Source organism: Hemicordylus capensis, chromosome 6, assembly GCF_027244095.1.
Source record: "Hemicordylus capensis ecotype Gifberg chromosome 6, rHemCap1.1.pri, whole genome shotgun sequence".
NCBI classification, from domain to species: Eukaryota; Metazoa; Chordata; class Lepidosauria; order Squamata; family Cordylidae; genus Hemicordylus; species Hemicordylus capensis.
Genome location: NC_069662.1, coordinates 9,214,294 through 9,228,526, shown reverse-complemented (window position 1 = coordinate 9,228,526; position 14,233 = coordinate 9,214,294). Strand labels below are relative to the sequence as shown.

Below are 14,233 nucleotides of genomic sequence, written 5' to 3'. Positions count from 1 at the left end.
GGATTTCTTCCTTTGAAATCGCCACCTGTTCTTAGGAGAATGTTCAATCTTCTGAAGGGCTGCAGCTTCTCTCTCACACACTTTAGAAGACTGGCTGGAACTCTGCACATGTTAGGTAGACTTGATGGCTGCTTCATTTATGCTCCAGGGTTCTACTGGAAAATGTCTTCCAGGACGTGGTCTTCACACGTGGTCCCAAATATGTTGCTGGACTACAACTCCCGTAATCCGTGTCCACGTGTCCACGGATGATGGGAGTTTTAGTCTAACATCTGGGGACCAAAGTTTGAGCAGCCCTTGCCCGAAGCCACCTCTTCTTTAAAGTTTATGCTACCCTTGTGTGGCCGATTGAGTTCCCTGTTTGTTTTTCTCGTCTGTTGCAGAAGCATCTCTCGCCTTCTCTGAGGATTATATAGCGGCTGCAGAAAGGAAGAAAAAAATTGCCGAAGTCTTCTTCTCTTCATGTAGTTACACCGATTTGGTTCATCCTAAAGTCTGGATTAGCTACAGCTCCGGTTATTGTAAAAACATAGGAGTGGGATATGTGTGTGTGTGTGTGTGTGAGGGGGAAAACACCCTTTTTTAAAGCCAAGAGCAAAAATTGGTTTCTAAGAAGTCAGGATGGCCGAGCGGTCTAAGGCGCTGCGTTCAGGTCGCAGTCTCCTCTGGAGGCGTGGGTTCGAATCCCACTCCTGACAAACATTTTTCCCTCACCCCCCCTTTAGTTAGAACCCTTTTCCTCGAAAATATTAATTCCTCTCCTCTTTGGCCTCAGCAATATATAACTATGAGGCTGATCTTGAAAATGTGGGATGGCGATTTAACCAGCTGTGCTGCAATATTCTCACAGGTTCAGTCCCTGGCAGCATCTTCAAGTAGGACTGGGAACCATTCCTGCCTGAGGCCTTGGAGAGCTGCTGCCAGTGAGAGTAGATCATTATGAGCTAGAATATGGACCAACGGTCTGACTCGGTATAGAATACATTAGGTAGACATGACTGACCTCTCTCATTGATTTCAGTGGGGCATAATAATCCACGTGTTGTAACCAAAATGTCCTTAACACTTAGCTCCGGATGTCAACAGAACAGAGTAAAGAAAGACCCTGCCTTCCCCCCTGCCGCTTCTCATGCATTTATTTACCATCTTTGAGTAAAACAGACCAGGAAATGCTCCCATTCACCGCAGAAATATCTACTCAGCAGACCATGACTGACATCCTATAGATTATGATTTACGCCAGTTTTGAGTGGTTCTCAAACTCGGGTCCCAAGGAGGACTACAACACCTATCATCCCTTCGGCCATTGTGGCTAGGGATGATGTGCATTGTAGCGCAACATCGGGGGCGGGGGGACTATGTTTAAGAACCCCTGATTTATGCTACATATAGGTGAGCACACACTTGTGAGAAACATTAAGAGGTAAATGCTGTTCTTTGGAACGTCAAGTTTAAGAGTTCTTTGGAACTTTAGCAGCAGAAATATATAGTCTTGATTAATGCCCAGTAATTCCGTGAGGGAGTTTTTGGAATCTGCTCCTCGAATGTTATTATACCAGGCTGTACAGGCGCCGGTGTTAACATTATGTCCTAGTCACTGAGAAATCAAGCCTTTTGGCCTAAACCTGTAAGAACCAGCACGCTCCAGACGATTCCATCTCTCCCCGCACTTCAAAGTTCAGGATTCCCCCGCCCCAAACTATCTGTCATAAGCAGATGTTATTAGACATGCATATAAAACTTTGATGGGGGGGACCTCAAATCGGTTTGCAAAGTAGAAGGGGTTCCTTATAGTGAAGGAGTGAACTGTGTGAAAGATATACTAGTACATAGCTGGCGACAATGTCAGTACAGGGCCTGGATAGAAACAGTTGTCCTCATTGCTGCATATATCACAACGCCATCAGTTTAAGGCGCCTCGCCTTGCTTTGTCAAGAGCACCCACTGTGTAAGCACATATGCAGTTTCAAAGTTTCTGCTACAGGCCTAAGCACACCCCTTAAAAACATACATACATGTCAAAAGCTTATACCTTGTTAAATTCAAACGGCAAACCAGCTCATTAAAAAAAGGGGTGGAAAACAAAGTTGCTATGGCAAAGCTGGTGGAGACACAAGCCACCTTTTAGATTTTTGTAAGCCCCTGCAAAAAGTTCTTGAAATCAAAGCTCTTTTAATAGAGTATGTAGTGGCTCTTAAAAGAGCCTTTGTTGATGTTCCTACGGTTCGCTCCCTGTTGCTGCGGCGCCTTAAGCCCTCTCGCCCCGGATGCGGCGGGCCAGCTGGATGTCCTTGGGCATGATGGTGACGCGCTTGGCGTGGATGGCGCACAGGTTGGTATCCTCAAAGAGGCCAACCAAGTACGCCTCGCTGGCCTCCTGCAGGGCCATCACCGCCGAGCTCTGGAAGCGCAGGTCGGTCTTGAAGTCCTGCGCGATCTCGCGCACCAGCCGCTGGAAGGGCAGCTTGCGGATCAGCAGCTCCGTCGACTTCTGGTAGCGCCGGATCTCGCGCAGGGCCACGGTGCCCGGCCGGTAGCGGTGCGGCTTCTTGACGCCTCCCGTGGCCGGGGCGCTCTTCCGGGCGGCCTTGGTGGCCAGCTGCTTGCGAGGCGCCTTCCCGCCGGTGGACTTGCGAGCTGTTTGCTTGGTACGGGCCATCCTTCCTCTGGCAAGAAACTTCCTCTCTTCAAAGCGGACAAGAAATGAAAGAGAGTGCCTTTTCTGCCGGCCTTTTATAGTCAGTCTCCGCGTCCTGATTGGTTGAAAGCATTCAGGAAACCGTTGCCAAATTTGAATTTCCCGGGCCGGACGCTGATTGGGTGGATTAAAGTGCCCGGTCTCTTTGCTGTGAAGACATTGTTTCCTTGGGAAATCTATTAAAACTCAAATAGAAATCGAGTGTCGATTTGAATTGTCTTCGGGAAAATTCCTAAGCGGTTTCCTATTTGCAGTCTCTCCCCACAGCCCCGCACCTTCAATAATATGAGCTATGAAGGTCTGACTGAGACTCAGGAATAAATTTTTTAAAAGTTAGTTTGTTGTAACAAAAACCTGACCCCCGCATCATTTCAGGGACGAATTTTACTGGGTAATTAGAGAAAGCTTCTATATTGTACTTATTTGGTTGCTAGCCACTTGGCCTCTGAAGCACAAAGAGCATTTTCTGAAAACATTTAAGATCTCATTTGAGTAGATCTCTTTTGCTGTTGGAAGGGCTTGAGGGTTAAAACTAGTATGGTCATTAGACGTAAGATAATTTAGCCGTCTTGAAATTGGTATATTGACCTTCGTGTGAATGCTTTGTTGTTCTGAGACTGAATTAACGGATTTGGGAGTCATTCCGTCCAAGCGGAATAAAGCGGGCAGATCTGAATGTATGTTAAAGCTCTGGGGAGAGTACAGTACAGTACAGTTCCTAGTGAGAATCAGACTGAAATGTGTAGCATAAAGGTACCAGCACACTTTGTTTTTGCTTCTAATGCTGCTACTCTTCTGGCAACTGTAGAGATTATCTGCATCAGCAAGAGTTCATGTATGTTAAACATAGTTCAGTATTCCTTACCCACCTTTTGTTAAATTGAAAGTGTGGGTAGGGAGTACATCCCTGAGGCCATTTGAACTGCACTGGAAGGTAACGGCCGCCGCTATTCAGAATACAAGTTTTGAAAATCCCGCCCTGAGGTTATTGGTTGCCCAACTGATCCACGCCCGGCACTCCCTGAAAGGAAGCGGTTGGCACTCTTTTTAAGCTTGAAATTGGCGCCAGACTCGCTGCTTTATCTGAGTGGCTAAAACCTTAGCCAATATTCTTTTTCTATTATTCAAAGCTTAAATCGAACCATCAAGTATTATACACAGGGAAAGGTGAAAAGTTACAATGTTTCCTCCCCAGGAAAAAGCTCTTATCCCCAGAGTGATACAACTGGTACAAAAAAATAGTACGGCCATAAATGTAACTGTAGCAGGCTTAGTATTGTAGCTAGTCAAGTAGTACACTTGGAGAAGTGTTCCTTTGTGATTGATGCATTTTTGTGAGTAATTTTTTTGCAAGGTCCACTTTTTTAAAGTTCTTCTAAACACCCCGAAATATTTAAGTGAGAAAAGCTCTTTATGAAGAGGTGGGTGGCTCTTAAAAGAGCCTTTGGGTTTATTCCTGTAGAGAGCAAAGCCGAGCCAGTTTACTTTCCTTTGGCTTTGTGGCTCTCGGTCTTCTTGGGCAACAGCACTGCCTGGATGTTGGGCAGGACTCCTCCTTGGGCGATGGTGACTTTGCCCAGCAACTTGTTCAACTCCTCGTCGTTGCGGATGGCCAGCTGCAAGTGGCGAGGGATGATCCTGGTCTTCTTGTTGTCCCGGGCGGCGTTGCCAGCCAACTCCAGGATCTCAGCGGTCAAGTATTCGAGCACGGCAGCCAGGTAGACGGGCGCGCCAGCTCCGACACGCTCAGCATAGTTGCCTTTTCTCAGCAGACGGTGCACACGACCCACCGGGAACTGCAGCCCAGCACGGGATGAACGAGTCTTCGCCTTCGCTCTAGCTTTGCCTCCTTGCTTTCCACGTCCAGACATGTTTCCAAATTCCAACTACGAGTTTACTCTGAGCTAAGAAAAAGAAGCGAGACGAACACTCGCGCGCTCCACACCCTTTTATTCACTCCAAGAGCTCGAAAACTCGTATATCCATTGGTCAACCTTTGTCTGTGCTCTTAACTGTCCAATAGAAAAGCTAGCTCCTTTTGGTGCCCAATAAGCATGCAGCGTGTGGTTTCACCCAATAGTAAACAAGCTTCTAGATGTCGCTTATTGGTATCTTTTTTTTCTAAGCAAGTCTGAGCCAATAGGGAACTGAGAACTTCAAGCTGCTTATTAGCATGGCAGTCTTATAAATAGAGACCGCTCATTCTGGTCTCACTACTTTTCTGACTTGATTTGTTGATTGAGAGAGGTTTAGGTTTATCATGCCAGAACCAGCGAAATCAGCGCCTGCGCCCAAGAAAGGCTCTAAGAAAGCCGTGACTAAGACCCAGAAGAAGGGGGACAAGAAGCGCAAGAAGAGCAGGAAGGAGAGCTACTCCATCTACGTCTACAAGGTGCTGAAGCAGGTCCACCCCGACACCGGCATCTCCTCTAAGGCCATGAGCATCATGAACTCCTTCGTCAATGACATCTTCGAACGCATCGCGGGTGAAGCCTCCCGCCTGGCCCACTACAACAAGCGCTCCACCATCACTTCCCGGGAGATCCAGACGGCCGTGCGCCTCTTGCTGCCGGGAGAGTTGGCCAAGCACGCTGTGTCTGAAGGCACCAAGGCGGTCACCAAGTACACCAGCTCCAAGTAATTCTTTCCTGGTGAAAGCCTCTATTCAGGACCCAAAGGCTCTTTTAAGAGCCACCCAACTTTTCCAAAAAAGTGCTGCGATTACTAAAGTCCTTAAAGCATAAGTAGGATCAGGCTCAAAATCGGGTTATACACTGCCTGGCTGTTAAACGCAGATACTAGGCAAAATTGTAATGTGTTTTAGTGACATTAGCAAGTAAAATGGATTTGTAATTCTATATTCCTGCTGGCTTTACAAACTTGGCAAAAGAAACTTTGTTCAAAGTTGTGCTAATGCACAGTCTATATAGGCAAAAATCATTTCTCAGTATTTGGGTGGGTGGTTTCCTCTTTTAGTTCTGAGGATGGCTGTACTAACCGGATGCACCTTAGCAGGACTGAGTTCAATGTTCTTGGGGGTGGATATCTTTATTAAATAAATAGATAAATAATTTCATGGCTTTTCTTGCATCTGTGACCAACAAGGATTTAGGAATCGGGAGCTGGCAAGTAGAAACCTACTTCAGTACCCTGGAGCTCTTTCTCCGTATTTTTCCTGGGAGAAAAATCTAATGGAGGCCCTGAAATCAAATTCAGTTTCGGTCACATAACTCTGCGCAGCCCAAGTTTTTAGAGTCTGGTGCATCTAAAAGCGGCTGGATTGGAGGGAATTTGCTGCACACAATGCATTATAACGTGTGCTGCTGTGGTATTTGTGGGGATGCTTTTGAAATGCATTTTCTCTAATAATGCATTTCCTATCTTCATTTTATCCTTGGCGGAAATTAATTCGCCAAGGATTTTATCCTTCATTTTATCCTGTTCTTTGTATGTTCTTCCCCAAATGACGGCTGAAAAGTGTTATTGCTTAGGTTTTGGCGCCATCTTGTTATCGGCTTTGTATAAACAATAAAATTGCGGCGCCAGGTTTCCTGATGGAGAGAGCAAATCAGAGTAGCTGGCCGGTTAGCTCAGTTGGTTAGAGCGTGGTGCTAATAACGCCAAGGTCGCGGGTTCGATCCCCGTACGGGCCAGAACAACAACTTTTTTCTTTTTTGCTCTGTATCGCAAGACTTACTGTTCCAAATTGGAATCAACGAATTTAACATTGATATTTCAAAGGGAAGTGACAATGGCTCCATGACAGGCCGATAGAACACAAAGCTGGGGGCGGGGAGCTTTGGTGACCTAACAACACCTAAAGTCTTTTAGGTGATGATGTTACCAGATTTAGTAGCCTCACAGAAATCTAATGCAGGTCCACTAAAAATTAAATCAAGATTTAAAAGGTCTTGCCTGGGCAGACCTGCGAACACTGGAAGAAGCTATTCTGGTTCTATCAAAAGCTGCAGGATTATTTTGTTATCTGGAGGCTGAGGCCAATACTGTACTGTAATTACCAGTGTATTTGGGTGAGCAAGATATGGAGCAACCACCATTCATAGAAGCAACATAAAAGTAGAGAAAAAAGGCATGAGGGGAGGGGGCCAAGCTACTCCTGAAACTGAAGCATGTCCTGACCCCACCTTCAAAATCATCCCACCTCCATCTCTCTTATACCACAAATTTTCCCCATCCCATCTAACAAAGGAGAAAGTTCTTAGAAACTCATTACAGTATTGTCTCAGCTCCTGATCTGCAAAGCATTCTGTAATAAAGTACCTTGTTTCTTTTGCATGGAGTCGTAGCCTTTTCAGTATGGGGGACTGAATTAGTGTTTTCCCTTTTTGTTTTGTTCTCAAATTGATAAGAAAACAGAGGCCATTCATCACATATCCCCAAGCACTGAAGTGAGGGAGGGTGGATGACACACTCCTCGAAAAGAAATTTGCCTTTGAGAAATTCAGCTTTCTTACCACAATGTCCTTCAAGGCTCACAAACTGAATGTAAAAGAATATAAGACTAGCCAGCAACAAATAACCTAAACACCCACACCCACATTGGTATTATTGATACTTTAAACTTAAGAGTATGTTTCAACTACTGGATGCAGCATCCCAGTCTGAGTAGTTTAGACATGCATATAATGTAACAGAGTATGGATTATAGTGTAATACATATATACATAGTGTAATACATATACATATTACAATACATATACATACATAATGTAATACATATATACATAGTGTAATACATTATATGGATAATATAGATTGCTCTGATTTGGATAGAAGTATTCTTGCTAGCTAGAGGTTTGAACTTTCCAAGACCTGCAGAGGCCCTGCATTCCTGAAAATATATAGTTCTTCACACTTCCCTCGTTCTAATAACAAAGAACAAGGCCTTGAAGATAAGGGATGAGCCGAGAGGCCATCTCGGATGTAATTCAATTGTAACAAGTTGGTGTTAGAATTATAGGAAGGATAAACAAAAGACAGGAACAGGGTCATAAATGCCAGTTGGGCCTGGATCTTCTCTACTGACCTATCTATGTGTTATCTACCAAGTATCAAATGGCAGTAGGAGCTGGGGGGAAAAGCTAATGTTGGGGTATAAATGCTTGTAGCAAACAAAGAACTTGGCTCTCAATTTGGGTACGACCCCGATAGCCTTAACTTTCTGCAGAAATAAACTTTTAAACTTTTAAGTGTGTGTGTCGATTGGCGTTTTACACCACCCAGACAAGAACCAGTCTATTTTGGTATATCAGATTGGTGCATTGGCCTGGAAAGGGGGGAGCACCAGCCTCCCAGTCTGGGAGCAGAGGGCTGACAAAGGATCCACCAGACTCCGGACCAGCGTGCATCAGTCAGTTTTACCGAGGAATGGACTTTCTTGCGGGGTTGTGACCGGTGGAGAGGAGGGCCCAGGAGCGTGGCAAGTCCCAATAAGCCGAGCAAGGTCAGAAATCCCAGTGGGTGAAAGCCGTTAGCCAGCACCAGGGAGAGGTGGGGGGAAACCGCTGTGCGGTACCAAGAATCTGAGGCAGAAAGGCCAGACCAGGACCACCCATAGTCGCGATGGGCACCGCTCAGAGTAGAGAGGGGTTAGAGTCCCCTAAGGTGAAAAGTAAAGAGTGCACTCCATTGCAATGTGTTCTGAAGAATTGGAAAAAGCTTGGTGGGGATCCCCTGAGTAAGAAGCGACTTTTCCAATACTGTTCTGAAGTTTGGCCTTATGATGAGCTTGGGTTATCTGAATGGTGGCCACCGGAGGGTTCGGTGAAATATGAAACCATCTTGCAATTGCTAATATTTTGTACATGCCACGGTAAATGTGTGGAACACCAATACGTGCAGCTATTTTTGGAATTGTGGAAAGATGTTGAAACGAGAAGGAAATGTGGTTTGAATATGATTGTGGCTAAGGTAAAGATGAGTAGGCCCCCTCCTAATGTATATCCTGATTTTGCTGATGTATATATACCTTTGAGTGCATGAAGTATGAGAAATGCAACAGTGGTTTTTATGTGGAACAAACTGAAACAGAAGAAGAAACAGTAAGTGGAAAGGAAGGAAACTTGGCAAGCTGAAGAAAAGAGTTTGTGTGTGTGTGTGTGTGTGTGTGTGTAAGAGAGATAGAGAGATAGAGAGAGAGCTTTGTATGAAGAGGAGGACAGGTAAGGTTTTACCGTTTAAGCGTGTAGTGTGTGTTTTGTCTTGGTGTGTCATTTGTTCTGTCCTGACAAAAAGAAAAGAAAAAGAAAAAAGGGGGGGGGGAGGAAGTCAGATCCGGATATATATATATATATGCGCCTGTAGAATGTAATTGCTCATAGGCTGCTACCCTGTGCCAAGACTTAAGCGTGCTTGTGGGCAAACATGTTTCTTCTTACTGTAGCCAATGTAAAAAGTGTAATTTCTGTGTTTTAACTATGGTATGTGAATGTTGGAGAGAGTTGGAGGCTTTTCCTCCCCCCCCCTTCAATAAAATCTCTTGGGAACCCAGCCAAACTTCTAGTTAGATGCTAGCCAGTCAGAGGAATAGCTAGTTGAGAACTCCAGTCTGCAACCTATTCTAATTCATTGAACTTTTTATCAAGAGATTGAAGGCATATTTCACCATTAAGATTAAATGTAAGATAACTAGCTGCAGAAAATAGTTCAATACAGTGCCGTGTATATTTATGGCCGCTTTCTGTAAACACTCAGGATTTTGTTTGTAACTTCTTTGTACAGTCTCTTATGGGAAGGTTGGGTGATTTTGGTGGGATGGAGTTGTTGTTTGGAAGCACTTTCATGAGGAAGCAAAAGGGAGCTTTTATGCTCTGAAGATGGGTAACACCTTGGTCATATACTGAATAATTCTTCTGTAAAGGATTGTGCTTCTCTTAAAGTTGAAATAGGGCGAATTAACCCTTGAGCAGTCTGCAAGTAGAACCAGGAATACTGGATTAGTAATGTTCATGCATAAAGATGTTGCATATCTCAATGCTTAAATAAATAAATCCATCTTTACTAATTTTTTAATTTCTCTGTGTAAACCACTTTGGGAATTTTGTTTTTAAAAAGCAGTCTATAAATATTCATAGTAGTAGTAGAAAATTAGAAAAGGATTCTAAGGTCCCAATGTTGTAACTCAGCTGAACCCCTTTAAATTGATCTCTGAGACCACAAGCATTTGTATGTTATACTTTCTGACTCTCCTGAGCTGTGGGAGGGTGAGAGAAGAGAAAAAAGGGTTTTAAGCTGAATGGATAAAATGAGTTGTAAACACAAGCTGATACAATGAGCTGTAAATACTAGGGGTTTTTTGGGGTTTTTTTTTTAAATGTCTTTGCAATATTTTTGTTACTATGTACACTGAGAGCCACTATAAAATCATCTAAGGCTTAAAAATTAAAATTTGCCTCACAGCCAGCCCTGCTTTGCCTCCACAGAGAACTTTTGAATTCCAGATGCCACTCCTGTAGTCAGTTGTATCAAGTGGCAGGGAGTTCCCAAGTACTGGTTTGCATTCACCTGGAAGACTTCCCAGCTTAAAAGGATCTAGCTTTCTGTGTGTTACTGTGAAACCCATACTCTGTTTTCACAGCTCCTAATTAGAGACTTGGTAGTAATTGTTTACCGCAGGTTCCAACCTCCTGTGATTTGTGGACAATTTTTGGTGGCATCTTCTGCCAAAGATGGAGAACTGGGACATCATGACTGTCTGCACATGATAGACCTCACAGACAGATAACCTCATTCAGATTCAGGAGTCACGAAGGCAACTGTTTAAATTTTGATCTGTATGCAATAATCTCATAACTCATAAGTATGAAATACTGCTGTCTCATTTTATTCTTAGTTATGTATTTTTAGTAGTTCTGCTGGGCCCTCTTTCAGTACCTTGACCTATGTTCAGGAGTACTTTTTAAAATTTATTTGGTTTTATTTATAGTAGAAGTTTGATTGTTTTCTCTTCTACATTTGTTTTAATCTCATGCTGGTCGCTGACCAAAATAAAGAGATTATCACAGACGGATCGTCCTTCATGGGTATTGCTAGTGCACAAGATTGTGTGAATGACGTCCCTTTCCCTCATTGAGAACACAAGCACTGAACCAAGTGCCCTGACAGGAGTCTGTAAGTATGCCACTGGTACTGAACTTGCAGCATGTCAGCAGCCAGCGTAGGTGTGATGGTTAGAGTGCTAGACTAGGACCGGGGAGACTTGAGTTCAGATCCCCATTCAGCCATTACACTTGCTGGAACATAGGAAGCTGCCATATACTGAGTCAGACCATTGGTCTATCTAGCTTAGTATTGTCTTCACTTACTGGCAGTAGCTTCTCCAAGGTTGCAGGCAGGAATCTCTCTCCACCCTATCTTGGAGATACTGCCAGGGAGGGAACTTGAAACCTGCTGAGGTTTCCCATTCATCTGCAACCAGGGCAGACCCTGCTTAGCTAAGGGGACAAGTCATACTTGCGACCACAAGATCAGCTCTCCTCTCTGGGTGACTCTGGGCCAGTCACTTCCCTCACGGCCTGGCCTACTCCACAGGATTGTTGTGAGGAGATCTTCAATGCCACAAACTCACTAAGGTGGGGGGTGAACATGGGCATTCCTCCTCTTTGAACACTTGCAACATTGACTCTGTATTGCTTTGCGTCCCGCCCAGGATTGCCACTTGCCAGTTGAGCCATTGGGTTGAAGCCCTTTCTACAGCACAAGCCACAGTGGTCCCTGCAGGCCCCAATGAAGGACATCACCCCCTGTTTGGGACTTTGGGAAGGGGGGAGGCGAGGGCAAGCAGGGGAACAAAAACATTATTGGGAAAAATAATGCCAAAAGACCAATTTGGAGTGGCCTCAGGTTTTACTTATTGTGTTGCTTGCCTTGAGAACTAGATCTAGGAAAGGTTATGACCTTCCTCTTTTGGGAATGTTGGTTGGCCCAGGTCCACCCTGTGTGGCCAGGGACTTGATCCCAGGACACTGCCCCTACAGTGGGGGAAGGAATTGATGTCTCATATGCCTATCTTTTTCTTTCAGTAAGCAGTGTCCTTCCAAGGTTCTGTTAGTGATCCAAACAGTAGTCAAGTGCAGGGGAAGGAGTACCTGGATCCCTGCATCCCATTGCCGGCAGGTGACCCCAAGGGAGTCTCCAGAGGACATCAACCCTGACCCAGAAGAAGGAACTGCTGCAGGCCTGCTGGGAAGTGGCCTTTCAAGTCCTTTCAACAAACTTTACCTCCCTAAAAGTAGCAGGGCAGAAGAGCTGAATCCACCACCCGAGAGTTCGATTCCCTGAAAAGGCGAAGAGGAACCAGAGACAGGGGACGTCCAGGGTAACCTAGACCCTGCAGCAGAGGAACCCCCACCTCTGTGGGAAACTGAACCCTTAGATGGTTTAAAGACCTTGTTTAAAAGACCCAAGAACTGCGACACGTCAAGGTGGTAACTGTGATCATGCATCTGTTGTATATTGCAGTGTGTGTGATAATTCTGCCCAGGGAAGTGCAAGGGGGTGGGAGTGGAATGAGCTTGTGAAATTATACCAGTCAATCCTCAAAGATACAGCTTGGAACCAGTCGTGTTGGATATGCTCTTTGACAGCCTCCCACAGCAATCAGGGACTTCCTAAGGTCCCAATGCCCCTCAACTGGAAGGGTTGGGTGTCCACCCCAACGAAAAGACTACACAGCCAACATAACTCAAAGGAGTTGGATGAGACACAGTATGAGTTATGGAAGGACACGTGGGGAGCCGACTTATGTTTCAGCTTTGCAAAAGGCCCCCTCCAATTGGGCCATTGGCCACAATGTAACCTAACTCTAATGTATAGCCAGAAGATGAAGGGGTGGACATTGGGGAACACCAGTACTCCACTATCTGAGGACAGCACCCAACTATCCGATAGGCTGGACATGCCAGTGCAAGACACCAGCCTAATCAGAGTCACTCTACTCGAACTCACGGCCTTCCTAAAAGATCCGAATATGCCGGCCTCTCAAGTTCCTGGCCTTTACTGGTTTTGCGGAACTCAAGGATATAAGCTTCTGCCAGCCAACAGTACCGGCACGTGCACCTTAGGTTGGATCTGCCCGGAGGGGCATCCACGCATTGCCCATCTCTGCCATCAGGCATTCTAAAAACCTCAACCATCCTAACCCTCACTTTAAGTGGGCGGCTGATTCTGGGCTAACCTACTCGGTGGAAACAGGAGTCCTCCTCGGGGGTCTGTTTCCCTTGTGGGGAGTAGCCAAAAACTATGAAGATTTGCGCACACACTGGGCAACTTCGTTAGGAATGCATCGGAAGCCCTAGAGAGATTAGCCAACGAAACGATCACTCTCCCCTCTGCCCTACTAACGGAGGAGGAGGCCTCACTCCAGAAGGTCGTATTGCAGAATAGGCTGGCTCTAGACTCTGATTTGTTGAGCCATGGTGGAGTAGTATGCAAATATCTGAACCAAACTTGTTGTATGTATGTAGATGAAACCGGTCAAATTGAAACCTCTCAAGGGAAGCTGCACAGCATTGTTGAAGAGCTCAGATGAGACCGAGGAACCTTGGATGAAGCCCTAAATTCATCCAGTGGGCTATGGCATAACTTATGGTCATGGCTCCCGCAGGAGGAATGGTGGACCGGTATAGTTAAGGGAATCTTATCTGCTATAGCTATTGGTATTGCTCTTTGTTGCCTTACAGGATGTTTCCCTTCACTTGCTCAAATGTTGGTTGGATTGTGCAAGCCAAAGGTAGGGCAAAGAAAGATGTATATGGCTTTTAAAAGGTTGGAGGAGGCGACTTCTTCCTAAACGGAAGTCTTGCTCCAAAGGGGGGACTGATATGTGAGCCAAAGTGGAACCATTTCGAACCTATAGTTGCTTACCTCCTGTTGGTCAAGCCAAGTATTAGAATCAAACTAGAGGGGCCCCATATGGGCCTCTCACTGATCTCTATCTCTCTTTTCACACTTTGGCTTCCCCTGTTGCAATTTCCTGACTTGCAAATTGTTGCTTTCACACTTCCAAGGCACAGGCCTTAGCCTTGCAGGTAAGCAGAGGCACAGAGAGGCCCCTCGTTGAAGGAAAAGACAAAAGAGAACAGAACAAGACTGTAAAATGCAGATTTTGTTTATTGTTTGATGTGAAGAAGAGACCAAAATGCATACATGCTATCTTGCAGGTAATAGAAAGGAGTGGACTCAATGACCATGCAATTGTAAGTGTATAAATACTTATTTGTAACAAAGGGGCTTTGCTCTCGATTTGGGTGGGACCTCAAAAGCCTTACTTTCTGCAGAAATAAACTGTTAAGCTTTACCTCTGGTTGTGTGTTAATTGGTGTCAACACCACCCAGACAAGAACCAGCTCCTTTCTGGTATATCAGAATGACACAATGTACTGTAACTACTAGTGTAAAGCTTCCTTTAGAAAATGGAAGTCCTGCCCAAATGAAGAGAACAGAAAGGAACATCAACTCTGGCAAAATAAATGCAAGGAGACAATAAGAGATGAAAAAAGAGAGATTGAGGAGCAT

The 14,233-nt window shown here is 45.1% G+C and overlaps 3 protein-coding genes, 1 long non-coding RNA gene and 2 other non-coding genes across 6 annotated transcripts; 4 read left to right on the top strand and 2 right to left on the bottom strand.

Moving 5' to 3' along the window:
• The first annotated feature begins 615 nt into the window (after window positions 1–615).
• TRNAL-CAG (transfer RNA leucine (anticodon CAG)) lies at window positions 616–698 on the top strand. The gene has a single exon. It is a non-coding gene; the product is annotated as a tRNA-Leu (tRNA).
• Window positions 699–2,185: 1,487 nt separating this feature from the next.
• LOC128331863 (histone H3) lies at window positions 2,186–2,719 on the bottom strand. The gene has a single exon (XM_053265828.1). It carries the CDS (start codon window positions 2,657–2,659, stop codon window positions 2,249–2,251), a length of 411 nt encoding a protein of 136 aa, XP_053121803.1. The 5' UTR covers window positions 2,660–2,719; the 3' UTR covers window positions 2,186–2,248.
• A 1,404-nt stretch (window positions 2,720–4,123) lies between these two features.
• On the bottom strand, window positions 4,124–4,650 carry LOC128331864 (histone H2A type 2-C-like). Its single transcript, XM_053265829.1, has one exon. The coding sequence runs from the start codon at window positions 4,567–4,569 to the stop codon at window positions 4,180–4,182; it is 390 nt and encodes a 129-aa protein (XP_053121804.1). The 5' UTR covers window positions 4,570–4,650; the 3' UTR covers window positions 4,124–4,179.
• LOC128331871 (histone H2B 1/2/3/4/6-like) lies at window positions 4,575–5,397 on the top strand. The gene has a single exon (XM_053265837.1). It carries the CDS (start codon window positions 4,959–4,961, stop codon window positions 5,337–5,339), a length of 381 nt encoding a protein of 126 aa, XP_053121812.1. The 5' UTR covers window positions 4,575–4,958; the 3' UTR covers window positions 5,340–5,397.
• An 880-nt stretch (window positions 5,398–6,277) lies between these two features.
• TRNAI-AAU (transfer RNA isoleucine (anticodon AAU)) lies at window positions 6,278–6,351 on the top strand. The gene has a single exon. It is a non-coding gene; the product is annotated as a tRNA-Ile (tRNA).
• Window positions 6,352–7,867: 1,516 nt separating this feature from the next.
• LOC128331874 (uncharacterized) lies at window positions 7,868–14,077 on the top strand. Its single transcript, XR_008310460.1, has 3 exons — window positions 7,868–8,162; window positions 10,711–10,828; window positions 11,740–14,077. It is a non-coding gene; the product is annotated as an uncharacterized LOC128331874 (long non-coding RNA).
• The last annotated feature ends 156 nt before the right edge of the window (window positions 14,078–14,233 follow it).

Coding starts and splice junctions, on each gene's coding strand:
- LOC128331863 (XM_053265828.1), bottom strand. CDS start 2,659: ATGGCCCGTACCAAGCAAACAGCTCGCAAGTCCACCGGCGGGAAGGCG.
- LOC128331864 (XM_053265829.1), bottom strand. CDS start 4,569: ATGTCTGGACGTGGAAAGCAAGGAGGCAAAGCTAGAGCGAAGGCGAAG.
- LOC128331871 (XM_053265837.1), top strand. CDS start 4,959: ATGCCAGAACCAGCGAAATCAGCGCCTGCGCCCAAGAAAGGCTCTAAG.